Source organism: Ambystoma mexicanum, chromosome 7q, assembly GCF_040938575.1.
Source record: "Ambystoma mexicanum isolate Mex_15411 chromosome 7q, UKY_AmexF1_1, whole genome shotgun sequence".
Taxonomy (NCBI): Eukaryota; Metazoa; Chordata; class Amphibia; order Caudata; family Ambystomatidae; genus Ambystoma; species Ambystoma mexicanum.
In genome coordinates, this window is record NC_090941.1 from 727,784,190 (window position 1) to 727,812,101 (window position 27,912).

At 45.9% G+C, this 27,912-nt stretch overlaps 1 protein-coding gene across 1 annotated transcript in view; it reads right to left on the reverse strand.

Moving 5' to 3' along the window:
* Nucleotides 1-27,912, reverse strand: part of RNF17 (ring finger protein 17) — a 3,777,565-nt gene that overhangs the window by 3,518,610 nt on the left and 231,043 nt on the right. Inside the window, exon 4 of the mRNA XM_069639339.1 lies at nucleotides 27,277-27,341. Within this exon, the coding sequence (XP_069495440.1) occupies nucleotides 27,277-27,341 (65 nt within the window). The remainder of the gene's footprint in view (nucleotides 1-27,276; nucleotides 27,342-27,912) is intronic.

A 27,912-nucleotide genomic window follows, 5' to 3' on the forward strand; every position in this document is an offset into this window, starting at 1 on the left:
TTGTGAATCTGTTCTCTTCTAACATACATGTGCTCTTGGACTTTGCAACAGGAACACGCTGAGTTAAGCTGATCATGACTTCCCAAAAGCGCCAAATTTCAGGTGTTTTGTTGCGATAAATCTGGTGTATTTAACAAAATTTTAACTAAGGGGTTTTCAGTGGATTTCAAGGATTTCGTTATACAATCTTTTTTCTGCATCACTGGCCAGTCGCCAAAGCCTAAACCGTGCCCACCGTTTATGTATCCCGCAATATTTTGTGCCCACTAGTCTGGGCTTTCAGCGCAGGCTAGTAAGCACGGCCTTTGGCCACGCCCTCTCTACATTTTAAAGCAGTACCGGGCCACTAGCTATGGCCTTTGGCCATGTCCACTGTACCTGTTCCTCCAATATGTTTCTTTTGGACCAATATACATTACTAATGGTGTACTGTGACGAATGGGATTCAGTTGGGGTTAGTGGGGGACTTTGACGAGGAAGAATGAGGTGAGGTAGTCAGGGACTGGGAAGGAGGTGCGAGTAGTGAAGGTCTGAGGAGGAAGACTTAGGTGCGGTTAATAGGGGGCTGAGGAGGAAGAGTGAGGTGGGATAGTGGGGGACTCACTGATGAGGAAGAGCGAGTTGATGGGAGTGGTGGGCTGCGACAAGGAATAGTGACAGTATTTGGGAACTGACAAGGAAGAGTTGTGGTGGTAATGTGGTACTGTGTTGAGGAAAAGGGATGTGGGGTTAAAGGTTAGATTAACATCGGTGAGCGGTGTGTTCTCGTGTTGAATCTTTGCTATTGGAGTCTTGGAATTATCCGACGTGCATCTTGGCGGTCCCCTACGAGAGGCAGAGGCAGCACAAACCGTTAAAAACCCAAACGCTGCGCGGAGCACAGCGGTGTGCAGCTGTCTGTTCTTGTGTTCTGTGCGAACAGGGACAACGCGAATACAGAGTTGTGGGTCATCGCTAATTGAAACAGAACACTGCAGCAAAACTTGCATTGCCACTGAAGTTAATATTGACAGTCTTTCTGTTCGACTGTTTTGACTCAGTGGTCAGAGACCAGATAAGTGCATGGAGGCTTGATTGCAAACACACCCTTTCCTTGCAATTTTAGGTGGAATGGACTTGTAATGCATAGAGAATACGCTAGTGCCTCCTAAAACGCATTGCATGATTAACAATATTTAAGCTGTGTCCGTGTGTGGTTTTTTCAATCCCGAGGTGGGGCGTGTAATTGAATTTTGCTCATTCTGCTGCTATGAAAGGGTACCAACAAGGGGCGTAACTACAATCTCAGAAAAGGAAAGCCGTACGGGAAAACGGCCGCAAATGTCTCAGAAGGATTTAATGACCAAATCTACCATTGCTATGCCGGGTATTGTGCCGGATGTATATATAAAACGTGCCTACTTTGGGTAAAATCACGGCATACTACCAACCGGAACATGTGGCCTGCACTACAGTTAATCAAGATTTGGGTGCTCCTTTAACTCAGGCTAATGTTAATGGCACGACCTCGACTTTGGATACATTGATAACTGCTCCTTGTTAGCACTTTGTTCTTCCAAGGGAGCGGCTGCAACCAGTTTAGGTAACAGAGCAACCACTAAATGAAGATATATTGGCATCAATATTGGGATTGGAGGGTACAACGTCCTTTCATCAACAGTCTTTTTTTCCGATGGGTTTTTTTAATGAAACATTTTCAATGAAAAAACCCATCGAAAAATATAGGGGGGGAGGGGTCGGGAATAGAGGGGGTTAAGGGGGAATCACCCAAAAATAAAATTCATTGAGTTTTCTCATTGAAAAATATTCATTAAAAAAAAATGAAAGTCGATTAAACGACATAGAACCGCTTGCAGCATCAGTCTGCCTCCCCCAACATGCATCTTGACCCCAGTGCAGATGATGTAGTTGGTCAAGAATCTCTGCATAATAAAAATACCGGAAGCTCTGCAACTACTTAACATTGGCCAGAGCCCTCATCCTAACCAAAACAGATTACTGTAACATCCCATTGCTAGGTATGTCAAAAAGAAACCTCACAAAACCCCAACTCCTCCAAAATAAAGCCCTCAGAGCAGCATTCGGCACCAACAGAAGAGAACACATTTTGCAACACCGAATCCTTCACAAAACTCTTACCATCACCCATAAATTATCTCAGACACAGCCCCTAGCTACCTCTGCCGTAGCATCTCTCGCAAAAACACGCTTAGAACACGCAGTTCTAACGCCAACATGCACCTCCACATCTCACGGTTTAGCACAACCAGAGCAGGCAACGCCAGTTTCCCCATATCGGCACCACGTATCTGGAACACGCTCCCCCATTCCTCAGCAACGAAACCTCCTTCCCTAAATTCAAAAAGCAACTAAAAACCTGGTTATTCAATAAATACCAATAACAGTGTCACTCCACTAGACCCTCCTCTAGACATTATAAGTAACTAACTGATTACATTAAGCAAGAAGTATGTGATTGTAAATTAACATGACCGCATTTCGCTGTTTGGATGATGATTAAGATGTATCTAACCTACGTTCTTAATAACCAAGATGTCTGTAACTTACGCTGTGATACCTCAGGGCTTGGGCGTGTAATCAAATGCACTAAATAACGGGAGTGTCAGAACCATCTAAAGCGCCGGGAGAAGTCATATTAGAGGACGTTCAAAAGCAGGGAAGGAAGTTGGTGGGCATTGAACATAGCCTTAAATGGAATGGAGGGCCAGGCTGCAGGCATTGCCAATCAAGAGCTAGAGATTGCTGTAGGGAAATCTGACCAGCATGAGGTTCGAGGTGATGTCAATGCCACGAGGGATATGCACGACTGATGCTTCCAATGCTGACCACAATTTTTATGACTAGAAAGGAAAAATGTCTGGTGAGACGCACCAACAGCGAAGTAGAGAAATAAATAAAATCATTGAAACTATCGAACCTACGGCAATTATGCCACTTAATTCAACAACCATGGCCGAGGAGTTGGGTAGAACTAAAAGACAGAAGGTCAATCAACGACAGAAAATGTTACGAAGGTCTGCAGGTACCCTAACCAGTTGGTTAGTGGACGACTGTCCTGGTATTACCAGTAGCAGTATTACCGGAAGTTGTGGCTAATGACCAATTGCCTCAAGAAGTGGTGGAGGCTGAACCTGTTCAGGTGGTACAAGAGGAACCAGTGGGTGTAATTATGGCTTCTCAAGAACATATGCACACTAAGACCCCAGAAGGTGATTCTCTAGTCTTCACGATAGGCTGCAGTCCACTGAACTTTACAGAGATATGGACTAATACATTGATCGCATGCTTTTATGAAATAAAATACTAGCCCTTTGAGTTTTGTCAGTGATTTTAGCTTTGAGCAGCCAGTGAAACAATGTTGTCCTGGAAGTTCCCAAACTTCCATCAGGCCACTATTCTTGGTATAGGATACTGCCCAACACATGCTAGTCCAGCAAAACAAAAGGTGCGAGTCCGCCTCTACTAACAACGGAGCTATCTAAACCACTTGAGAACTTGGGTGATAATATTGCAGGATGGGGCTGATTTAAGAGATTTTTATTGAAACCTTGCAGAATGTAATTGAATATTGAAGTTCGCCAGCTGGAACACTAGGGGCCACAGGCATTTTTTGGATGCTAAAGTTCTGGCTCTCCTATATTCAAATATAATGTCTTTTTGCAAGAGACTTGGCTCATGTCATTGACACATCGGGAGGAGAACCTTTTATTTCAACAAGTGGCCACAAAAGGTGCGAGAGGGCGTCCTACGGGCGGACTAAATATAGGTATAAGGCAAAAATGGTGTATGCAAAGTAAGAGAATTTACACGAATATTAGTATTGCGTTTGCCATTGAGGTGCTCATCAAATGTGCAGATAGAGATGTGCCAATGTTACTCATTAATATCTACGTTCCCCCTGATGTAAACGACCTTGATAGTATACATGCATGTATTGCTACACTCAGTCTAGCCTGGACATCACAATTGGGTCATGAATTTATTTTGTTAGGAGGCGATTTTAATGCAGGATGTAGGGACTCTGAAGTTAGGGCTTACTATAGGAAAGTTGAGGCTGAGAGTGTTATACAAAAGAAGCGTGGTAATAAATGTGGCCAGTGGTTGACATTTTTAAAGGAGTGGGACCTAATTATGTTTAACGGGAGGACGACAGGTGACTGTCCTGGACAGTGCACTTTGGAATTAAGGCATCCACCTTGAACTATTTCTTTGGAACTGAAGTTTGTGCTGAGTTATTAGTGGTCCGGGATACTGAATTTAGTGATCACTCAATTCTTGAATTAACATTAAGCATGCTGGGATTGCGTATTAGAGCTATGGGGGTTGTTGGGTGGGGGGGTTGAAGTTAACCAGTCAGGGGAACTGTGTGCAGTGGAACATTGCTCAGGCATCTAGGTGGGCGGGGTCGATCACCACAGACTAGATTATGAAACTTGCAAGATTGAATGTAATAAAAATGGAGGAATATCTCAAGCAGACGGCTGCCCGTGTTGGGATGAGAACCAGTCCCCCCTCTATGGTAACTTGTCCCCTCGCAAATGTTTGATATAGTAATCCCGGACAACAAAAGGGAAATGAGAAGGAACATCCAGAAAGCTAAAACAACTCAGGCTCTGTGGGGGGAGATTGTGTGCAAGATAAACAAAATTAAGCAGCGCTATGGGTCCTGTTTGAAAGTTTGGAGGTTCTCAGCCAAAAATGCTAGGTGGCAATAGATGTTCGCCACTCTTAGAAGCAATGAGCCGCAGTATATTTGGCAAATGCTTCGCAAAGCCTACCGAGAACCCGATTGGTGAATATAATTGGCTAGAATTTCCAGAGAAGGAAAGTGAAATACTGCCTTTTGTGAAAGTAGGGACGTTGGACGGCGGGCCCTGGAATTGAAATATAACTAATGATGATTTACTTTTAGCAATCATCCGACTAAATAACTTTAGGGCACTGGGTCCGACCTGACTAATGCGGTGCTAAAAGCACACCCGGCTGCATGGTCTAAGGTCCTTAATATGCCATTTGAAAAGGTGTGCAACAATAGGATGTTCCCAAAGTCTTGGGAGGGATGTAATTTTATTGCCCATACATAAAAAAGGGGATGGGAGCATGCCGGTAATCTATAGACTCCTCTCCCTCCTTGCTACATTTGAATTAAAAGCTCTTTAAAACTGGGCGTTTGAGAATAACATACTGGATCAGTTGCAAAGAGGCTTCTGTCCCAATTCTGCCACCACCCACAATATCAGACTGATGGATAAGATCATACAGGAGGTTACAGAAAGGGGTAGACCTGTATTGTGCCCGATTTATGTGAATGTTAGGGCAGCTTTCGACACAGTTAACTGATCTAGGTTATGGCAGAAACTGAAACGATTGGATTGTCCTGCCTGGCTTATAACGATTGTAGCTGGTCTACATAAAGATATGGGGACTCTGGTGCGCTTGGATAACCAGGGTTCGCTAACTGAATTGGTCAGGATCAACAGGTGTGCCAAGTAAGGTTGTGTGCTGGCTCCCCTGTTTAATCTTTATCTGGCGGACCTCTTGCTGTGCCCGAATAGGGCATGCCCCCAATCTCTCTCTGGTATGCTGTATGCGGATGGCTTAGTGTAAACGGAACGCACAGTCGGGGGGGATAAGAGGAAAGTTTTAGGTCCTTATGGAGTACGCAGTTGAAAACAATCTCAGTATAAATATGTCCAAAACCTGTTGCTGGCCAAAAAATGTGTCGGGTGGTATTGGAAACTAAATTGGGTAACATTGATTATGTACACCGCTATCCGTATCTAGGCCTTGATTTGGCAGTCAGGGAAGGCTACGAGTAGATCATAGAAGCTAAAAAATGCAAAGCTCGACATGGTTATTCATAAACAGATACTCGAAGGACTGCGGGATATTCCATTGACGGTATACTAAGCTATATTTGCAAAGCTTCTGTCCTACCATACTGTATGGATTGGAAGCATTGTCCATGAGGCATCTCAAATGGCTCAATGTACTGGAGGGTAATTTCTGGAGGACAATATTGAATTTGTACCCCACTACCCAAATGGCATATTTGCGTCTGGAGCTAGGCCTGGTCTTGCTTAGTAGCCAGACTTGTATTCATAGGGCTCTATTACAGTCTCAATCCAAAACAAGGCCACAATGTCCACTGTTCTCTGCTGGCTAACACTGCCAATCTTGAATTTACAGGAAGATTAGAAACCCTGGTTTCGAGAAACTGAATGTAGAATGTTTTACTTGTATAGGTTGGTTTCCTGATTTTGAGCCGGGCACAGGCTTTGAATCCCTGGAGTACATCTATAAAAATAAATTCTAGCAATGGGATTGGATTGAGAATGGTGTACACCTTGGCATCTTGCAGCATTACATGTATGTGGCGAATATGGTACATACTTATCCCAAACTACAGCTATACCTTTTGTGTAGTCCCAGTCCTGCTGTTCAGGATCTAAAGCTTAGACTCCGTACAAACCAACTCCTACTGCTGGCGTTGCCGGGTGCCAAACTTAAGATAACATCAGAGCACAGAATTTGTCAAATGTGTGGTCTTCAGGGAAAGCAAGAATTCGCCCAACGTGTTTTTACGGAGTGTTCAAAGCTGGGAACAACCTATGTGTGTATTCTGAGAGAGTTTGTGAGCAGCTATGAATCTATAAAGACGGCTCCATTCTGGGATTATTGTATAAATACTCAATATCCGTACATATGGTTTTGTTAAGATTATGGCAGCAAATACATACATTTCTAAGAATGTATGAGTTAGGGAGACTTCTCATTTTATGGCTAATTTCCCTTACCTAAAGAGTCCCCCAGCAGCTGTGCTGGATTTGAAGGGTTTGTTTCTTTTTACCTGCTAAGAGTGAGACTCTTTTTCCCACTCTTAGGCATTTTTGCTATGTGTGTTCTAGGCTATTTTTGTGTTTAATGCCTATGGGATCTCTCTCAACCCCATAGGAACCATCTTTATTCACATGTGTTATACAGCACCCTCAGTGCAGTGACACAGGGTGTCGTAGCGACCCCCAAACATAGACTCCATACCCTGGGACTGACTACTGTCTCCCAGGGCATGTAAAGTCCCCATTGACTTTACTAGTCAAATCCTATGAACGAAACCAGTACAACCCATCTTACCATGGAGGTACTGGGAGGTGTTAATGGTTTTTCCCCTATGTTCATTTTCGAGACAGTACCCTACAGTCCCTCTCTCAAAACTTTCTGGCTGGTGGCAGTGGTTACTACCATAAATATTCGACCGCAAATATTTCCCTACGGGATTTTCCCATTGTTCGAGGCTACCACTTTTTCTGACAGCCTCTAACATACTGCCGGTGCATTTTAATATCAACTTTGCTCCGGTAGGTTTTATTTGCCAGAACTTTAATATAACTTCTTTCTTGTGTCTTTCTCTAAACTCCTAACCGAGGTCAGGGATCCTTTGTTCGTCCTTTTGGCAGGCTTCTACCAAGAAGCCCTCCTTTCGGCGCCACCAAGTCTGGGGTGGGTCCATTGTGTGGGAGGGGGAGTAGGACCCCTGGACAGAGTTGCATCAGCAAACCATGTTGCACTCTATCCTGATAGGCTGGAGGGGCTCCCGCCAAGATGACCACTCCAGTGTGTGAGTGACAGCCAGGCTGTATGAATGGCGATCTTTTTGCATAAAAGCAGGGTCCTGAGGACTGGAAGAGCAAGACTCGCCACCAATTTTCTCCACACGACGAGAGAAGATCTTCACCTGCAAGAGCCTTCTTCCCTTGAGCTGGTGGGGCCAACCAGTTTGCCAATCGCCATCCCAGACCTACCTTGGTCGAATCTCCCGTACCCTGTACTCGGAGGCCGGATAGCCAAGCACCAGTCCACCCGGACAGCGATTTAAAGGAGCATACCTTTTATTCGTCGGGCAGCACCGCGGCTGGTTTCATCCCTGTGTAGTGCAGTAACTCGAACCTTCCTCCACAACGAGAGCCTCTCTTCCTCTGCTAGATCACCCGAACTACAGGAACTACCAGCAACAACCGCCACCGTAGGGGCCACTTCATTTAAAAGGTACATTGTTCCGCCAGGCCACCCTTTCTTCGCGGTAGCACTAAAGGCATTTTAAATCCTTTACCTACCTGTTGGGTTGGCCGCCCCTCTCTCTTAACATTGTCTTTTCAACTTCTGCAACCACCTTTTCAAATTCGTTACCCAAAGACTTGACTGCAGCTACAAGAACATTTTGCTCCTGGGTCCTTGCCCTGTACCACGGACTCTGGCACAGGCCTACTGACTCTGGTCACATTTGTTAGATCTGCTTTCTTTTGATTGATTCTCACTGAGAACTGTGTTGGTGCACCTATTTCTTTTAACTACCCTTTCCTTCCCATTCTTAAACATTGTGAAGTGCCATTTCGCTCAGTTTTCATTGTATTGCCTATACTGATGCACTGTCTTGCTGAACTGGTCCACAAACTGATGGGAAGTGTTGCTAGGGTGTATAAGAAACTATTTCTAGATAACTTGTGCTTTCCCTCCCTTGTGAGGAATTGTTAGAGGATCCCTTGTGTGTAGTTGTCACTGTGCCGTTTTGCTCAGTTTTCACTCTGGTTCACTTGGTCTGCAAATCAACTTGTATATTTTTCCTTTGACTTAATTTAACTTGCTTGATGACTGATACATGTGTTTTATTAGAAGTTTATAAATAAATATACATCTACTTTTTTTAAATACAAAGCTTTGGCCAGTGTTTCCTTGTTCCATAGTCTAGTGGGCCTATTATGTAAACCCTGAATACTGCTCATCTCCCTCCTGAGATAAGTCTGACTGCTCAGCCACAGCTACCAACTAAATCTTTGTGGTGCAGACCGATAAAGGGGATTTATTGCTCTCACCTCTAGTCCTAATCTGGTGTAGTGCTCCCTAAGGGAACTGCACTGGATTCTGCCTAACAGTAAGGGTCTTAGGACAGCATGCAGGAGAAGATGGTCTGGTCTGTTTGTCCATTTGTTTGGTATGAATTGGACTTTTATGAATTGGATATTTCTCGATTTATTCTTATATGTGAACCGGTTAGCAATCATGAATTTTAGAAACGTTACTATGAATTGAGAATTTGCAATTGTGTTTTTGTACATGTGATGTTTATGGATCAATGTCTTAAACTGATGTGCTTTATACTAAATAATTAATGTGGAATAACATAGAAACAGTATTAGTATTTGTATTGTATTCATAGATTTATTTCCAAAAGTTATTTTGAACTAAAACAAATTAAGATTGTGTACTGGACGAGGAAGAGGGATGTGGGGGTGTAGGTAAGATTACTATTGGGTATTGGGAGGAGGAAGAAGAAGGATGTGGGGGTGCATAGATAAGATTACTATTCAGCAATGGCAGATTTTCCGAAATTAATGGCACCAGCAATGCATGATGGGAGATAGAACCAACTTTTTGGGTAGAAGGGGCATCCTGCTGTACAACAAATGAAAGCTACTGGACAGATTTGTGCCAAAACAAATTATTTCCTTTGAGCGCTGTGAGAAACCCGAGGGTATTCTCACTTCTTTTTCCCCTGGATCCTCTGCTCAGGTGGTCCAGGGCACGGCCATCACCTTTGAATCCAGACCCTGGTGGTGGACCAGGGCAGGAGGATCACCTGGGAATTGGGTGTGAGATGCCAACGGGTGAGACGCAGTATTCCCCTTTCCCTAATTCCAAACATCCTATTCTTTCCCAACCCTATATATTGTAAATCTTACTGTCTTCCCCCTCCCCATCTTCGAAAACCACTGGGACGAAGAAGAGGAACAGAGCTATAAAGATTGCCCATAGGAACCAATGTACCATGGATCCTTATGGGCAGTCTCCATCTTGTCCCATTAACGAGGACAGGCAGAGTCAGGCCTCCCTTTTCAACCACCCACACCTGAAACTGGATAAACCTCCCTACCAGTATAAAAAGCAGAGCACAGGAAGACACACTGAGCGAGCTGGGGATGCAGTGCAGACCAGAGGAGCATGCGGAGCGTGCTTAAAGAACCCTTGAGCGTGCTTAGCTGACTCCCAGGTCCTGAAGACTGGTGCTGAGTCTGGAGCTTAAATACTCTTAAATTGGTCACTGGATACCAGCAGAGCTCCTCCAAAAGTGCCCTTGCCATACAAGGGATTCTGCAGAGTCTCCAGTGTTGCATGGCCAGGTTCCGCTTGGAACAAGCTACGTAACATTATGCTGCATATGCAGGAATACTTTGTCGCTTTTGTTTAGCATAATTTAGTGTTATAAACATTCATACATAAACACAAAAATTTCATATTATCTGGTCTCATTAAAAAAACGTTTTCCTAGTACTCTTTGTCGTGCCGAATCTTTAGTCTCCATTGGCTTGTGATTGACAGGAACAGCTGCTGAGTTACCTTGTGCTCTCTGTCAGCCTGCCTGTAGTCTATATTTAGCACAGACTGAATTCACTGTGTGCTTTGAGCAAAGCCAACTACAATGTTACAGTTGTACATATATATATATCCATCTGAATAATTGTTTGCGCATTATATTTCAATCCTAACTATCTTTATTTAGTGACTGGCCACGCATCTGTGATTATTTTTGCATGAAAAAACTCATTGCTATAGTGCTTAGAAATCTTGCCTCATTGGAAAGTGCTTGAGGGGTGCAGGAAGGCGCTAGCCAAAGGCGCTAGCTCCTCCCCAACATTCCCCTCTTTCGTTACTTCTACAGTAACTAACTCATACCCACCCGGCATATCTACAACCCCAGAAATATTAGTTTGCGTTTCGCTGTTTATTGTATGGCAAGGTGTTTTAGATCCCCCAATAGATATCTTTGCACTATTAAGGACTATAGGAACACATCATTGGAGACCCCACTGGCATGTGCAGAAGAGAACCAAGAAGAACATGATCACAGGAAACAGTATTTCTTCTTTCTTCATTTAAACACCTAGATTGTACACTGCCTTGATGACGTGGGATAGTGACCCATTCTCAACATCCTCCGGGGGTAGAAAAGTGCAGCAGATGCTTGTACCCCAGGAGCCAAAAAAAGATGAAATAGAAAGTCTCTGAGCTAAAAATTCAATAATTGTCAGGTATTACTCTGAGCAGTGCGGAACAGTCTTTTGAGACAGTTTGAGCTTTTCTTTCGTCCCCACCGTTGAAATCGTCCTTGTTCTAGCAGCAAACCAAATTCTTGTGTGATCTGCAAGCTTCCTTCTGTTTCTTTAGGTGCTAGAGTGGCTGTTGGCACCTCGACAGGCATTTCTTCTCCCTTCAGGTGTTCATCCAGGATTACTAGTAGCACTGAGTGCAGGGAGGCCAGTGAACACTTGCCCCTCCAAGATGGTAGGAGTTGCAGGGAGGCCAGTGAACACTTGCCCCTCCAAGATGGTAGGAGTTGCAGGTAGGCTTATCAGCCACAAACCCAGTAGTAATCCATCACTGCTGCTGTACCTTTTGTCATACCAGGGATCACAAGAGTGTTGTTGCACTATGTGTTTGTGCCACCAGGAACTGTTCCTTCATTGCTAAAACAAAGTTCAACATTTTTGGCCCCATCTATTCACACTGGCTTCTTCATTGTTGCAATCTGTGTCAGCCTTGTGATGCACTGGGACCATACTGTGCACACATAGTCTCTATTTGGGATATTGCTTCTCCGCTATACTCGATCGGCCCATCTGCGCGGCACATCACTGTGGTGCCCTGCCATTTGTCATTGTCATTTGAGTAACCTCCCAAGGAGAAATATGGTCCTTGTAGACACTCGCAGTATTTTGTGTTGCCATTGTAGAACGCTGGGTCCAGATCAATGCTCCTCAACTGCACAGTGTGCCTGGAATGTGCCCTTTATCCCTTATAGTGCAAGATGTACCAAGCATTGTGCCTCTGTAATTGGGACTGGATGTGGAATTAAAACCTTAGGAGCCCATGATGCATGCAGGCTAAGTGAACACAGGTAACATCTTTCTTTGATTATATTCCTTCCTGTAATGCACATATCAGAGTACCAGCTATTCAATGTTTCCACATTCTGGACGTCAGAAATAGTGTCAAAACCCAACACCATCACAATTTGAGGCACTGCATTTACTAGTCCCTTAATACCATAACAAAAAATATATATAGGACCACAGGAACCCCATATACTACCGACTCCCTTGCTAGTGCATGGATTGTTACCATTGCTTGAGTTACACACATCCCTGGAGTGGAACACACTACACCTTGATCTGTGACCGATACATTTCCATTTAGTTTACTGAGCCGATCCCTTCCCAACAAGTTCATAGGGGAACTCTCTGACTATAACAAGGGCTCCAACTACCTCCCCTCCCACTTTTATAACCAGCTCCTCAGACTATGGAACTGTGGAAATAGCCCCAGAGAATCAGTGCATGTAAAAAGAGTTTTTACCTGATAATGGAAAGTTCCGCCCCATGATGCATGTGGCTGCACCTGAATCTACCATAAATATAAATTGCATCATTCCCATTTCCTCTTCCACCAAGGGCTCCTCTTCATAGTGTGCGGTTATCAATAGGTTTGGACATGCAAGTGCTTTCTGTGGGCTGTCCTAATCAGAATATGGATTTGTCCTGGCCGCCCAGTCATTCTAACTACTTGGACTGGGGCACCTGTTCCCCCTGCCATTCTGTTAAACTGTGTTCCCTCACCCTGCTGTAGTTGTTGCCATTACCTGTCAGCCCCATAAGGGAACTGATTTTGACCGCCCTCGCGCAAATTGCTGTTGTCTTTCCTTGAGTCCCTTGGACTCCCTGCCCTGAAGGCGATGACCCATAATTAAAATCTCATCCCAGGCCGGTTCCTGCACTCCCTTGCGAAATGCCCCCATTTCCCACAACACCAGCACTGTGATGTTCCCAATACTCCTCCCAGAGGCCCTATCCTCCCAAAGCCTCCTGCTCTTGCCCATCGAAAACCTCCTTTTCCCCTTGGTGCTCCTTAATACTGCCACTGTGGGTTGGGGTACTGGCCCCCCACCTCATTGTCCCTGTCCTCCGCCCCATAGTGCCCCAATTGTGGCATTCCCAATTTGTTGAGCATCTCCTGTCCTTTCCCCTGGTGCTTTAACGACAACCTTATTTCGTTTCTTTTCCACTAGTTTTGCCTCGTCAGTTTGCCGCTTCTGGACTGTCTCCCTGTCCCGCTCCTCGATTCCCATACAATTGTGGACTATTATACTTTGTATCTCTGTCCACCCTATGGCTTCAATACACACAATTGTATTTTGGACCTCTTTTGGTAGTCCCCCCCCCCCCCATCACAATAAAATAGACAAATTGTACCGTCTCAACTCTCCACATTTCCTGTAATTTAAGAATAAACCTAACTGGGTCCTCATCATTGCCCATTGTGCGCTGCATTAAAGAATGTAAGTCAGGGGTATCTGGGTACATCCTTCGTAGGGCATCCCATACCCTTGCCCTTATCTCATCAAAGGCTGCTCCATCATATTCATTATCTGAAAGACTTACCCCAGCCCTTGCCCATATGTCCCCAGCCTGGTCCCTAACTATGGTGACCAGTAAACTCCTACTGCTAAGGCTACCCCTGCCATTTGTTTTTCAAATTCATAGATCCATTTACTAGGTCCGTCTATAAGCTGGGGGAGAGCTTTAGTCAAAGTATTTATAATAATGATTATATTAGTGGCATCTGCAAATCTATTTTGTTTTCTACCCCTTTAGTATTCTTCTGATCTTGAACTACCATGATTAATTCTGGTCTATGTCTTGGTCTGTCCCCTCCTTACTGCCTATTGTGGCAGGGACGGGTTTCTCACTGCCTCCTCTCCTTGATCTCCTTCTTGCCCTGCCTCTTCAACGTGGTAGAAATAATGAAGAGGCAATAATGATCTTCCCCTCCATTATCCCTTGCTTGTTCTACTTGTCCCAGGACCGTCCATACCCTCTGCCCATCTTTTTCAACACAAACATTTCTTATTGCCCCAGGGTTAAACCTAAAATAAGAATCTCCTGAATTCCAATCCCCCATTTTCTGCACCGGTACCCTTATTTCTGGTGATACTTCTTCAGGTTCTTGTAACCTGACCAACCGGTCCTGCAATGCTCTTAGCTCATTGTCAATGTCTACTTGTGGACACTCTGGGTACACTTATGCTACGGGCATATAATTAGCGCTTGTGGATGGGTTACATTGAGGTGCAAAAGCTATTGAGCCCCCCCCCCCCCCTAGTTGCTAATCCTGTTGGCACTCTCTCTACCTCTAGAGGCTTATAGACTGGGTTTTTATACCCTACTGCAGGTTTAGGCATTACAGGGTATGACAATGCATTACTTACCGTAAAAGCATTTCTGATGGTTGTATCTGCTTAGATTCACATGCTGTGCATAGGTCCGATATCCAGTGGTCACTGCAGAGTATTGCATTTTGTTTTTCGTAGTCGAAAAGGGGACGTCGACAAGGCGTGTCTGTAACACTATCCCTATAGTGACGTGCGTTGTACCCACAATCCCTCACGCGTCGAGGTCCCTCTGTTTGTATTTTTTCTGCCCTGAGGGAGCCTTCTATACGTGAGTGAGTACAGAAAAGAGAGAGAGATGTAGAAAGATGTCTATGTTCCTTCCATCCGAGCGGGGAGGAAGGGTGGGCGCCTGTGAATCTAAGCAGATACAACCATCAGAAATGCTTTTAAGGTAAGTAATGCATTGTCTTCTGATGTTTGTTAATCTGCTTAGAATCACATGCTGTGCTTAGACTAGCGAGCAGTACCCGGAGTTGGCGGTGGGTTATGAGAAGGAACAGTAGAGAAAAGATGTCTTAATACTGCCTGTCCCACCTGGGAGTCAGATCTAGAGTGTGCATCTAGACAGTAGTGTTTTGTAAAGGTGTGCACAGAACTCCAGGTAGCCGCTTTGCAGATGGACTCAAGGGGAACATTAGCAATGAACGCTATGGAAGCCCCAGTGCCTCGAGTGGAATGTGCTCTTGGCTTGAAGGGTAGTTCTCTCTTAGCAAGAGTGTAAAAGAGAGTAATGCATTGAACAATCCATCTAGATATAGTGGACTTTGAGACTGCATCTCCTTCTCTTCCTGCTGCCACCGAGACAAAGAACTGATTAGTCTTTCTCAGTGGCTTGGTTCTTTCCATGTAGAACATGACAGCTCTGCGTACATCCAGTGTATGCAGACTTTTTTCTCCCAAGCTGGAAGGATTTTGAAAGAACGTTGATAGTTCTATTGACTGGTTTACATGGAATTTCGAGATGAATTTTGGTGCAAACCTTGGGTGTGTGCGTAGAACCAATTTATCCGTGTGAACTGTTACGAAGGGGTCTAGAACAGAAAGAGCCTGTAGTTCACTTACTCTCCTAATGGAGGTGATAGCTATTAGGAAAGCAGTCTTAAGAGTGAGGTCTTTAAGAGTTGCCTTGTGCATGGGTTCAAAAGGCGAGCCCATGAGTCTAGAAAGTACCACATTTAAGTCCCATCCGGGAGCTCGGTTAGCTATTGGAGGGTGTATTCTCTTTACCCCCTCCATGAAGGCCTTGATAACTGGTATCTTCCACCACGACACTTTAAGTTGGCAAGTGGTGTATGCAGAAAGTGCCGCCAGGTGGACTTTAATGGAATTGAACACTAGACCTGAATCCAGTAAATTGGTCAAGTACAGAACAATGTTTGTGGGAGAGCAGTCAACCGGGTTGATGCTCATACCCTCTACACCAGATGACAAATCTTTTCCATTTGCTAGAATAGCAGTGGCGAGTATTAGGTTTTCTGGCTTCCCTGAGGATGTCCATACATCTCTGCGGGAGTTGTAGATGTCCAAATTCTATGATCTCAGGAGCCAGGCTGCTAAGTTCATGGTCTGAGGGCATGGATGCAGTGTCCTGCCCTTGTCCTGTGACAGCATGTTGTACGGGCAGGGTAGTTTCACTGGGGGAGATAGGGACATCTCCATCAGGTGAGCGAACCATGGCTGCCGGGCCCACATTGGGGCCACTAGTATCATGGTAACCTGTTCCTGGTGCATCTTGTGCACCACTTTGTTGAGAAGGGGAGTCGGGGGAAAGGCGTAAACAAATTTCCCTGACCATTGAATCTACAGACCGTTCCCCTTGGACTGGTTTTGGGGGTACCTGGAGGCGTAACTTTGGCATTGTGAGTTCTCCAGAGTTGCGAACAGGTCTATTTCCGGGAATCCCCATTGCGTGAAGACGTCCAAGACGATGACTTCGTGCAATTGCCATTCGTACTCTTCGGGCAGGGGGAAGTCTCTGCGGAGTTCGTCTGCTAGCAGATTGAGTTCCCCTGGTACGTGTTGTGACAGTAGGAACATGTTGTGTCTGAGAGCCCACTTCCATATATTCTGGGACAGCTTGGACAGTCCTGGAGAGTGGGTGCCCCCTGCTTGTTGATGTAGTACATGGCTGTGGTGCTGTCTGTAAGGACCATCACTGTCTTCCCTTGTAGGTTTTCCTGGAAGGCTTTTAGTGCTTTGAATACCGCCAGTAGCTCCAGTAGGTTTATGTGCTTGGATGCTACGTTCGGGGACAACACTCCGTGAGCAGTCTGATGGGATAGGTGAGCCCCCCATCCTGTGAGGGATGCGTCCGTGGTTAGAGTGGCCTCCACCGCGGGTGTGGCAAAGGGTTTCCCTATTATCAGGTTTTCCTTTGTCCACCACCGTAGCGAGAGAACCAAGGCTTACGAGACCACCACTAGATCGTCCCATTGTCCGCTGGCCTGACACCACTGGCTGTTGAGCCACTCTTGCATTGGGCGCATGCGCAGGCGCGCGTGAGGTACCAAATAAATACACAACGCCATCATTCCTAGCAATCGCATCGCTTTGCGCACCGTCACCTCTCGACCTGCCACATATTGGGGGATCTGAAACAGCATGTTTTGGACCCTCTCGTTGGAGGGGAAGACGAGGCCGTCCTTTGTTCGAATTAGAGCCCCTAGGAATTGTTTGACTTGGCTGGGGTCTAAGCTGGACTTCTTCTCGTTGATGGAGAAGCCCAGTTGGAACAAAAGGTCTACAGTCTTTTGGGTGTTTGAAAAGCATGTCTCGTAAGAATCCCCTGTTGTGAGCCAGTCGTCGAGGTAAGGGTATACTGGGATGGATAACCTGCGCAGGTGGGCCGCTGCCACTGCCAGTACTTTCGTGAATACCCTTGGTGCAGATGCTATGCCGAAGGGTAGCACTCTGAACTGGTAGTGTTTGTCCTCTATTATGAACCTGAGGTATTTTCTGTGCGCTGGCAACATTAAAATATGAAAGTATGCATCTTTCATGTCCAGTGTTGTCATGTAATCTCCCTGTGATAGCAGTGGGATCACTTCCTGTAAGGTCACCATACGAAACTTCTGGGGTTTGACAAACTTGTTCGCTGGGCGCAGATCTAATACAGGGCGCATGGTTAGATCCTTTTTGGGTACAAGGAAGTACACTGAATAAATACCTTCCATTACCTGAGATAGAGGCACGACCTCTATGGCTCCTTTTTCCAGCAGTTGGTCCACTTCTTGGAGAAGGATGGCGAGTTGTTCTGGTGTCATGCGGCGTCCCCTCGGGGGTCTGTATGTTGGGGAACTGTTGAACTCTATACAGTAGCCGCGGGCTACTGTGGAAAGTACCCAGCGGTCTGATGTTATTCCCTCCCATGCTGGAAGAAAGGATGTTAACCGGCCCCCGACCGGCGTTGCATGGGAGGGGACGCGAATCTTCGCGTCACTTGGTGGTGTTGTTGGCTTGGGAGCCTCTGGGGGTTGAACCCCGGCCTCTTCCCTTGCCACGACGTTGACCCCTCTGATTGTACTGGCCGCTATTACTCTGGTAGTTGCTGGCAGAGTACTGTTGATTTTGTTGCTGGCGTTGACCACGAAAAAATAATTTATTACCAAATCCCCGCCTATTAGGGGGTTTAGAGATTTGGTCTAAGGACTTTATTGTATCAAATTCTTTCTTCGCGTTCTCCAGCGCCTCATCCACTGCTCTCCCAAAGAGGTTGGACTCCTCTATGGGTTTATTAATAAGGGACGCTTGTGTTTCTGCCTTAAATCCGGAATTGCGAAGCCAGACATGACGCTTCAGTAAAATTCCTTGTACCAAAGTGCGGCCAGCCGTCTCTGCTGCATCGAGGGTATTCTTGACGATGCTTTGATTGACCAGAGAGCCCTGGTTAACTGTAGCCAGTAAACGAGTCCTTAGGGGTTCGGGAGCTTCTTCGATGTCCTGTCTGAGCTTAGCCCATTGAGCATCGGCGTAGCTTGCCAATAGGGTATTATTATTGGCGATTCTGGTAGAGAATGCTGCAGAGGTGGTGATTCTCTTGGCTAGGGCATACAGCTTCTTCCCCTCTTTATCTGGGGGTGCCTCGCTAGTAGATAGTGGGACTCCTGCCCTTTTCCTGGTGTTGGTCACGACCAGGGAGTCCGGGATTGAGTGACCCTGAATATATAATGGGTCAGATTGAGAGGGAGAGAACAGTTTCTCAATCCTCGGATTGACCCCTCTCACCAATGCAGGCGTGGAAAGAGAAGGTGTAATACGTCTCTTAACTGAGGCGAGGATAGGTATAACCTGGCTAGTGGGGGGTTTTTCGTTGATAATCCTCTCCACAAAATCGGTGTCTGGGGTGACGTCCCCAGTTTCGATTTCGAAATGTGCTGCTGCCTTCTTCAGCAGTGCATTGAAGGGGGGTTGATCATCGACAGGCGAAGGGTTCCTGACTGGTGTAGTTTCAGTAGACCCGATGACTATACTGCTACTGCCTGTGTCAGTCGACCTAGCCGGTGACTGCCAGGGATTTTGGTCGCCCTCGCCTGTGTCTTCCTGGAATCCTTCCTCACATAGGTTAGTTTCCTTGTGAAAACCTTCCTCTTCTTGTTGGTCCTCAACATAGGTGAACTCATCTTCCTCTTGGAAGAAGGTGTCTTCCTCAGTGGGATTCTAAGAGTTTATGTCCTCCTGTATGGGGTTATAAAACTTCTGGTATTTAGCCCTTGGACTCTCAAGGGGTGCCTCCCTTGGTCTCTTGGGTGCCCTGTCTTCTGGGATGGACATGAACCTATCTAGTTTGTCCATACAGGTCTGGAAACTTTCAAAGGTCCACTGAGGTCGGCCAGGACGGTCTGGGAAAGAAAAGGGGGTTTCTTCCTCCTGTAATTGTCTGGTTCTGTCCCATAACGTCGGAGAAAGAGAGCCTTCGCCTTCTGAGTAGCCTTCTTGCTGGCTAGGGCCTTCCGACGGCGTCGGGAACTGGCCTGATCTGTTTTCCGGCGCCTTCGGCGTATCTTTGGCCTTGTGCACGGTTTTCGGCGTTTCACTCGCCGTACGCCTTTGGCCGTCCTTAGATGCTATGCGCGCGAGGCTTTCGGCGATCATTCTCTCTTCCGAGGGATCGGTCGCCGTCACGCTATGGAGAGTCGAGCCTTTGCTCGTCGAGTCCTTGGTCGTCGAGTCCAACGTGAGCGCTCTTGCGATGCGCGTCGCCGGAAATTTTGGTGTTAGCGCCCTTATTTTTAGAGTGCCCAGTCGCCTGTCGCGGAAGCGGTGGCGGGGAGGGCCGACGACCCTTACGGTCGGTGGAAGACGTCGGTGGGCCCAGCGTCCCCGTTGGCGCTATGGCTGTCTTCGTCGAATGTGTGCCTGGGGGAATGTGCTTTTGTGTTTTTCTGTGTGCGTCCTTGTCGCCGGGGTGTTCATCCCCATAAGCTGGGCGTGAGCAGGGCTTGTCGGGGCCGGGGACGGACGACGAGCGTGAACGCTCCTTTGAGAGGTCTACAGCCTCCGTTACGGGGGCCGTGTAGTCACTGTCCTCGTCACACTCAGCGGCGGCGGCAGCGGGCGAGGAGTCAGGCCTAGACATGGCGTAGGCCGCCCACCTTTTGACCCTGCGGTCCTTTAGAGTTTTGGGCTTTAGTAATTTACAGGCCGCACAGCCGTCCTCCTGGTGATCGAAGGGTAAGCAACGGTTGCACCGTTTGTGCTTATCCTTCCAGGTATATTTACCCTTGCAAAGCGGGCAAAACCTAAATGGCGTCCTCTCCATAGCTGAGGGTAATAGGTGTGACTACGACCTCGAAAGAGGGAGGGGAAAGAGAAAGGCATTCTTAAAGAAAGAAAGACCACAAAGCCCCACTCTCCCTACTGTGTATGGCCGGCGAGGCCAGGCCACGTGTTCGGCAGCGCCGAAGGATCTCCTCCGCTCGTCCTTCCGTCGAAGATCTTGCTCGGCGGAGAAAAGGCTCTGCGTCGAGGGAGGGATCTACGTTATTGATATTAATAACAAACGACCAAAGGTCGAAGAAACTATTTGGCAATGTCTCTCGAGGAGCTCCGCATAAAGGCGACCAGTAGCTGGGCGGAAAAAAACAATCTGAGGGACCGCGACGCGTGAGGGATTGTGGGCACAACGCACGTCACTATAGGGATAGTGTTACAGACACGCCTTGTCGACGTCCCCTTTTCGACTACGAAAAACAAAATGCAATACTCCGCAGTGACCACTGGATGTCGGACCTATGCACAGCATGTGATTCTAAGCAGATTAACAAACATCAGAAATCCCCTTACATTGGATCTCTTCTTCACCTTCCTGATCTCCCATATCCTCAACTAATTGACAGAGATCTAGAATCTCTTTTCTTTTTTGGGACTTGTTTCCTTCATATTTTGCTGCTACAAAGATGGCCATTTATTCTAGCACGTTTCTGTTATGGGAGCCCTGCTCTGGCCAGGAGCAGGCCGTCCCCACTTCCTTTGGTTCAATCATCAATTGTTTATTTATTCTGTCACAACACAGTGGCGGAACCCTATGTATGTGTTTTATTGGAGTTTCTTCCTCCATAATGTTGCGCACGTCCCTAATGCTTCACTTAAACCGTATTGCTATGCTGCAAGTCCTTCACAAATACAGATCAACCCACTTTTTTCCCCACCCCCTTTTACACTTTCTTCACTTTGATTTCACCCCCACACTCCGCCCCCGCCCCCGACTCAACTACCTTCCTTCCTTCTTTACCACAAAAGACAGCAAGAAAAATATAAAAAATTGACTAAAATCCAGGCTCATTCCTTAATACCATGTATTGCTTTTATTGTCATAAGAATGTGTGGTAATACCTTCTCAACTCGTTTATAGCGGCTGGGGATCCCTTTCCTTCCCATTATAAAAAGTAGAAAAACAGAAATACGTGAACATTTCAATACATGACCTACTTTTTATCCACTCTACTCCTCAGCACATCACCTGAAATCCAATCTATCCTATCCACTCTTATGCCTTATCACCAAAAGTCCTACTTTATACTTCATTAGCAATACTATATCACCAAAAATCCTATGCCATAATACATCACCAAGTCCTTATTCCATTGACCTCGTACAATATCTTTCACATCACCAAAATACCATCCACATCACCAAAATACCATTCACATGTTCCCATTTTCTTAACACTTGCAAGAATATATACTCGCATGGGAGTTGTTCACTTGAGTTTCCTCCGTTACGAAGTCCCATGCTGTCCTGTCTTTCTGGGGCCACGCCCTGCTTCAGTGAGCAGAGAGGATTTCTTTTAAAATGGTTTCTACTAAAACCGCACAGGAAACGTATTTTTTTTAAATTTAGGGCACCGGTCACTATAGTTGGCCGTGGCTAACTTGGCCTGGGGCTTCGCAAAGTACGGGGGAAGACTGAGGTCACGTCGCGGTCACCAATAAAAGCAAACCCCAATTTACTGGGGTGCCTCTTAAATACAGGGGACCCATAATGACAATAAACCAGAGTAAATTCACCCCTCTAGGGAATTAAAAGCCATGTGTCCATCTTGCAAGCCATGCCAACACTTTAATCTTTACAGATCATGGGGGTTGGGGGAAATGACAGAGGACTCTGCCATTTCCAACCAGCATTCTGTCGTCCTTAGCTGGCTCCAAGGTCCTGAAGACTAGTGCTGGGCCTGGGGCTTAAATACTCTTGACTTGGTCACTGGATACCAGCAGAGCTCCTCCAAAAGTGTCCTTCTTGCCATACAAGGGATGCTGCAGAGTCTCTAGTGTTGCATGACCAGGTTAAGTTTGGTGCAAGCTACATAACATTATGCTGTATATGCAGGAATACTTTGTAGCTTTTGTTTAGCATCATTTACTATGTTATAAACATTCATACAAACATCTACCCGCCATTATCTCCACACTTCTCCATAACATATTTTATCTGGTCCAGTATTTCTCATTAAAAAAAAAACCTTGTTTTCCTAGTACTCTTTGTTGTGCTGAGTCTTTTAGTCTCCATTGGCTTGTGATTGACAGGAACAGCTGCTGAGGTACCTCGTGCTCTCTGCCAGCCTGCCTGTAGTCTATATTTAGCACAGACTGAATTCACTGTGTGCTTTGAGCAAAGCTAACTACAATGTTACAGTTTTACATATATATCCATCTGAATAATTGTTTGCACATTATATTTCAATTCTAACTATGTTTATTTAGTGACTGGCCACGCCTCTGTGCGATTATTTGTGAATGAAAAAAGCTTTCTCATTGCTATAGTGCTTAGAAATCTTGCCTCATTGTGAAGAGATAGAGTGGTGCAGCAAGATGCTAGCCAAAGGCACTAGCTCCTCCCCAAAACCCTCTTCCTCTCCGAGTGGGCCGACCGCTCCTCTTCTCTCCTTAACTCTACCTGTCAACTTCTCTGAGACCAACATCCAACCAGGTTGCTTCTAATCCATCCTCTGGGCTCTTCCGCAACCTCTGCGACTCTTTCCATTCAACCCTCTGGGCCGCACACTCTGCAGGTCACACCCTGGACATTCTCATCTCTTCAGACCTCCCCCTCTCCAACCCTCGATACTCTTCTCTCTTGGATGGGCCACTTTCTGCTTCTCACCTGAAACTCTGCCCCTCAGACTGAGCCTACCCCAGCACTGCCACCTACCTTTTCAGACATTTTGCCCATGAAGCGGGTGTCAGTGGATGCCTTTGCCGCTACTTTCTCTGCTCCTCCTACGCCTGCGGCTGACTCCCACTCTGACACAGCCCGCTCTAACCTGCATCTTTCCATCTCGATATCCTTGCCTCTTTCATGAGAATGCGTCTGAAGCCTACCTCCAAGTGCAACTCTTGGTATGACTGTTAATGGGAACAAAATGTTCAAGCCAATGGCAATAGTGGAAGCAGATCACCGTCTATGTAATTAAAATGTAATGAGTTCATTAGTTTTAAATAAAAGCTGTCAATTTCTTCAGTGAGCCATTAGTTCTACTTCGCAATTTTGCAGCCTGCATAGATTTCCTGCAACATAATCACAGGGTGTGGGTGGAGGCCATACAAAAAACTTCCAGGAAACAAAGTGACTCCACTTTGTTAGGAAAGGCGCTTCACAGTTAGCCCCAGTTAGGTTGCTAATATTTAGTATGCTGTAAATTAAGTATCAAGTTTTCGATATGAAAGTAATGAAATTCAAAGAATTGATTGATTCTTGGCAGGAATTGTTTAATTCACATTCCTGTAATATTTGCCGCCAAAATGTGTCTTTGTAAATCACAATGAGTTTGCATCTCAAATTGCCCATAATACTCTAGTGCCAATGCATTTCGGATAAAACCTTCATCAGGGCGGTATTATAGCAAAAAACAAATTATATAGCATGACTTATATTTCATCATTGTTAACAGTATATGCATACACATAGCAGCCATTATTTAGAGGTAATTACAAAAGCACATACCAATCCGCGAGCCACGTCCATTTGAAGAGATAATGAACACAAATAAATAAAACAAAACGGCATCCCAATTAGTTAACTGAAGTAAATGTGCATTTTCTCTCTATCTTTAAACTATATGTGCATGGACATGCGCATGGACATGCACATATAGTTTAAAGATAGAGAGAAAATCAATTCATACATACATACATTTACTTCAGTTAACTAATTGGGATGCTGTTTTGTTTTATTTATTTGTGTTCATATGTGCTTTTGTAATTACCTCTAAATAATGGCTGCTATGTGTATGCAGGGATTATCAGAAGCCAGAACTGACAAGAAGAGGACAGACGCGCCCCCCCCCCGGCAACACAGGCGCAGGAGAGCATGCGATACATAGGAGTATCTTGGAGAGAAGGAAGGGGCTGTGGAGTACCCTCCTCAGAGGGTAGAGGCATTGGGTGAAGCAGGAGGGAACACGTGAGTGGGGTTGGCATCAAGAAGCCGCTTTTGCCGATAGAGGGATTTGGTACACACTACATTATGTCTAACATAAATAAAGGCAAAGTGAGCAGAGGAGTGAACCCTCAAGGAGGCACGCCCGGCACACTACCCACAATGTGGACAGTCGGGGAAGCCACTGAGGCTCCCATGGGTGCCCAGGAAGGGGCAGCAATACTCTAGAGGGGACGGACCCAACAGCTCCAATCACACGCCAGGTCTTCCATGGAGAAATGCTGACCTTACAGGCTAACCTGGTCAAAACATTCCAGGATCAATTTCAACTGCTGCAAACAGATCTCAACGCGGCCTTGGGGGAGGTCAAATAGGAACTGAGTCAATTAGGCGAGAGAACAGACATTTTGGAAAGGGGTCTGCAGACGGAGGATGAAGACGCAAGAGCAAATAGTGAAGCTATTGATAGATTGGATATAGCGACCCGGAATCCTGAACTCCAAATGGAGGACATGGAGAATAGGTCCTTGAGGGGGAATTTACGATTCAAACTGCTTTCGGAATCTGTACAGGACAAGGACTTGAAGGGGGTCATCCAAAGCATCTGCGCAGACATCTTAGGTGAACCGCATCCAAACAGTGTGGAACTGGACAGAGTACATAGAGTGGGACGCCTCAGAGATACAAAGGCCAGGCCAAGAGATGTCCTTGCAGCGTTCACAAGATACGCCCAAAAAGAGGCAGTTCTGAGAGCAGCAAGACAACAGGAACCGATTTGGTATTAAGACCAGCGAGTGGAACTCTTCCAGGACCTGGCCAACAGCACGCTGATTAAACTGCTTCATATGGGGCCAGTCCGAACAGTACTCAAAGAAAAGGGGATAAAATATAAATCGACATTTCCCTTTGGTCTCCTCTTTGAATGGGCAGGGCGGCAAAAACGCATAACTACTCTACAAGAAGACGCAAACCTGCTACACCTCGACTTGGACTAGGAGCAGAGAGAGGGCAGGTCTGGGAGGGCTTCAGAGGGGGTTACGCGGCCAACCATATAGGGAGGGAGGTGAAAACCTGAACAGTAAGGAGAAGCGGGCAACAGGTGGAGGAGGGCCATGAATAGACATCTGACAAAGAGGTGGTGGGCAAAAAGGGAAAGAATATAGAGCGGGGGGGCGAAAACATCTTGGGATCACAAAGGGCGATGAGACCCAGTGGGGAGGGAGGGAGCGTAGAGGATTGGGGATCCAGTTGGGGGGGTGACTCGGTCAGAGGGGGTTAGGCGTATCAAGGGGGGGAACAGAAGGTGGGGGCAGGGTGGTGGAGTCAAAGAGGAATCTCATGACAAAGCTAAAGAAGGGGGACAAAGGTTAGAGCAGGGGCGAGAACAGAGTGAGGGTCATTCAAGTGGGTAACTCATAATGTTAGGGGGTTAAATTCCCCCCTTAAGAGAAAAAAACTAGAGCAATTCACGAAGGAGGGACCGGATATCCTGGGGCTCCAGGAGACGCATCTCATGCATAAGGATCAAGGGCGACTGAAACTGTGGGGGTTTAACCAGATTTGGCATGCTTCCGGGAAGAACAAAACAGGAGGAGCAGCGTTGGCCATCAAGAATATGGTTGATTTCAGGATCAATGAGACCATATGGGATAAGGGGGTAGGTATATCATAGCTATGGGGACATATCAGGAATTCCCCTATACTATGGCCATGGTGTATGCACCAAATGCCGGACAGGAGCAGTTTCTGCAGAGGGATCTAGGGGTTCTTGAGGACAAAGCGAGGGGGCATATTATCCTGATGGGGGACCTTAGCATAGCTTGGGAGAGGGGACAGGTCGGTGGGCCTGGTAAGTTGTCAGGGGCGGTGATGTCAACGTAATTAGGGGATGGGGTTGAGAAAGCAGGATTACGGTATGTGTGGAGGGAACTGCGGGGGGACGAGGAGGGCTACACTTTCCCTTCGGGTGTCCATGGGTCACAATCGAGGATTGACTATATTTGGGTCTCAGTGGGTCGAGTTCAGGAAGTCAAGACGGGCCCCATCTGAATAGCGGACCACAAGATTGTTTCCATCCAATTGGATTTAGGGCGCCGGGAAGGTGGGGTGTGGGGTTGGAAATACCGAAAATTCTTAATCAGGGACCCAATTATCAGAGAAGAAATAGAAGGGAAAATTAAGACCTTCTTCGCGGATAACAGGAGGGGACAAGGTGGGACGCCTTTAAGGCTACGATCAGGGGGGAACTGATAGCGGCAGAGGGGGAAGCAACTGAAGGCCTTTGAGGCTCAACTCGAGGCGGAGGTAGAGACGACAAGGCAGATGGTGGGCACAACCCCGACAAGGGCTTCTATGAGAAGATATAGACCGGCATTAGGGCAATTAGAAATCCTCTGGCGTTTGGCTCATGAAAGGAATGGATCAAGGACAATGCAGGAGTCGCCTCTGGGGAATGGGGGGGTGGGGTGGGGAGGGGGTTTTCAGTTGGGGAATGGTTTAAAGTGTAAAATCAATAAAAAAGAGTTTAAAATAAAAAACATAAGAGCTTTGAATGAGGGTCTGTAATGCTTTTCCAATGGAGATGACATTTGAGAAGGGATACACAGTTGTTCGGTTATTGAAACCCTCCCATTCCCTGCCCTTAGCCATGCTAATCCCTATGGCTATTTCCACCCATTGCTGCGTCTCTCTGCCTAAAACCCCTCCTCATGGGAACTCTGAGCTTGCACGTAGGATGTATGCTCCATAGAATGTTACGTGTAAGTCACGTGACGAGGACACCAAAGCCCAAACTGTTGGCATTGCAAATGCTTTTTTTTTTTAATTACTGGTTAAACATGTTAATGAAGAATTACAGACCAAATTAATTCCCACAAACAAAAAAAATCCCCCAAAAAGCAAAATAAAAAAAAAAATCACTATTTTGGTTCTGCACACTTTAGGCTGCAAAATGAAAAAGCAAGAAAACAATCAATTGTGTGTACATGTCTCTGAAACAGACAAATGCCACAAGTAACAAAAGCTCAGTCTTTATATCAAGCTCTTTCACAATGAAATTGCTTACACAAACGTGGCTAGTGAAATGCCAAAAGATAACTTACTTCCTGCCATCCCATGTTCTGTGTTTGTCATATCAGAGTTGGCTGCCATTACTTCAAAGGTTTTCCTTGAGACGGAAGATAAATCAAGCATGAGACAGATTGAACAAGTAATTTTAAAGTGTAGTGAAGAATGCTCACTGTGTTAGGTGCTGGTTGCAGAGATATTTGTACTTTAAAATTCTTTTAAGGGACCGATCATTTTTCTAGATATGGGATTAATAAATGGAGTACCATTTCATTGTTTAACTGCAACATTAGGTATATATGGATTTGCGTGCAAATATCCAGTAATGACTGACTGAAAAATGTATTTTTTAGAACCAAAGGAGCTAAAAATAACATTTTAAATTGGAAGAACTGAAACGATAAAACACTTTGTAATGAATAATGTGAAAATAACCATATTATATTAGGCTTGTTGATGAAGAATGAATTGTGCACAGACGTATGTAACAAAGTGTTTCTCATTAATTTATTAACAAGTGGTACAAAGTGGTATCCATTCATATGGATACATTATTTTAAACAGCAGTGGATGGTTGGGGGGGGCAGTCTCCCCAAGAACCCTTCAGGTCTGCCGTATGATTTAAGAGGTTGAAATGCCCCCCCCCCCACTTGTTTACATCCATTATATAT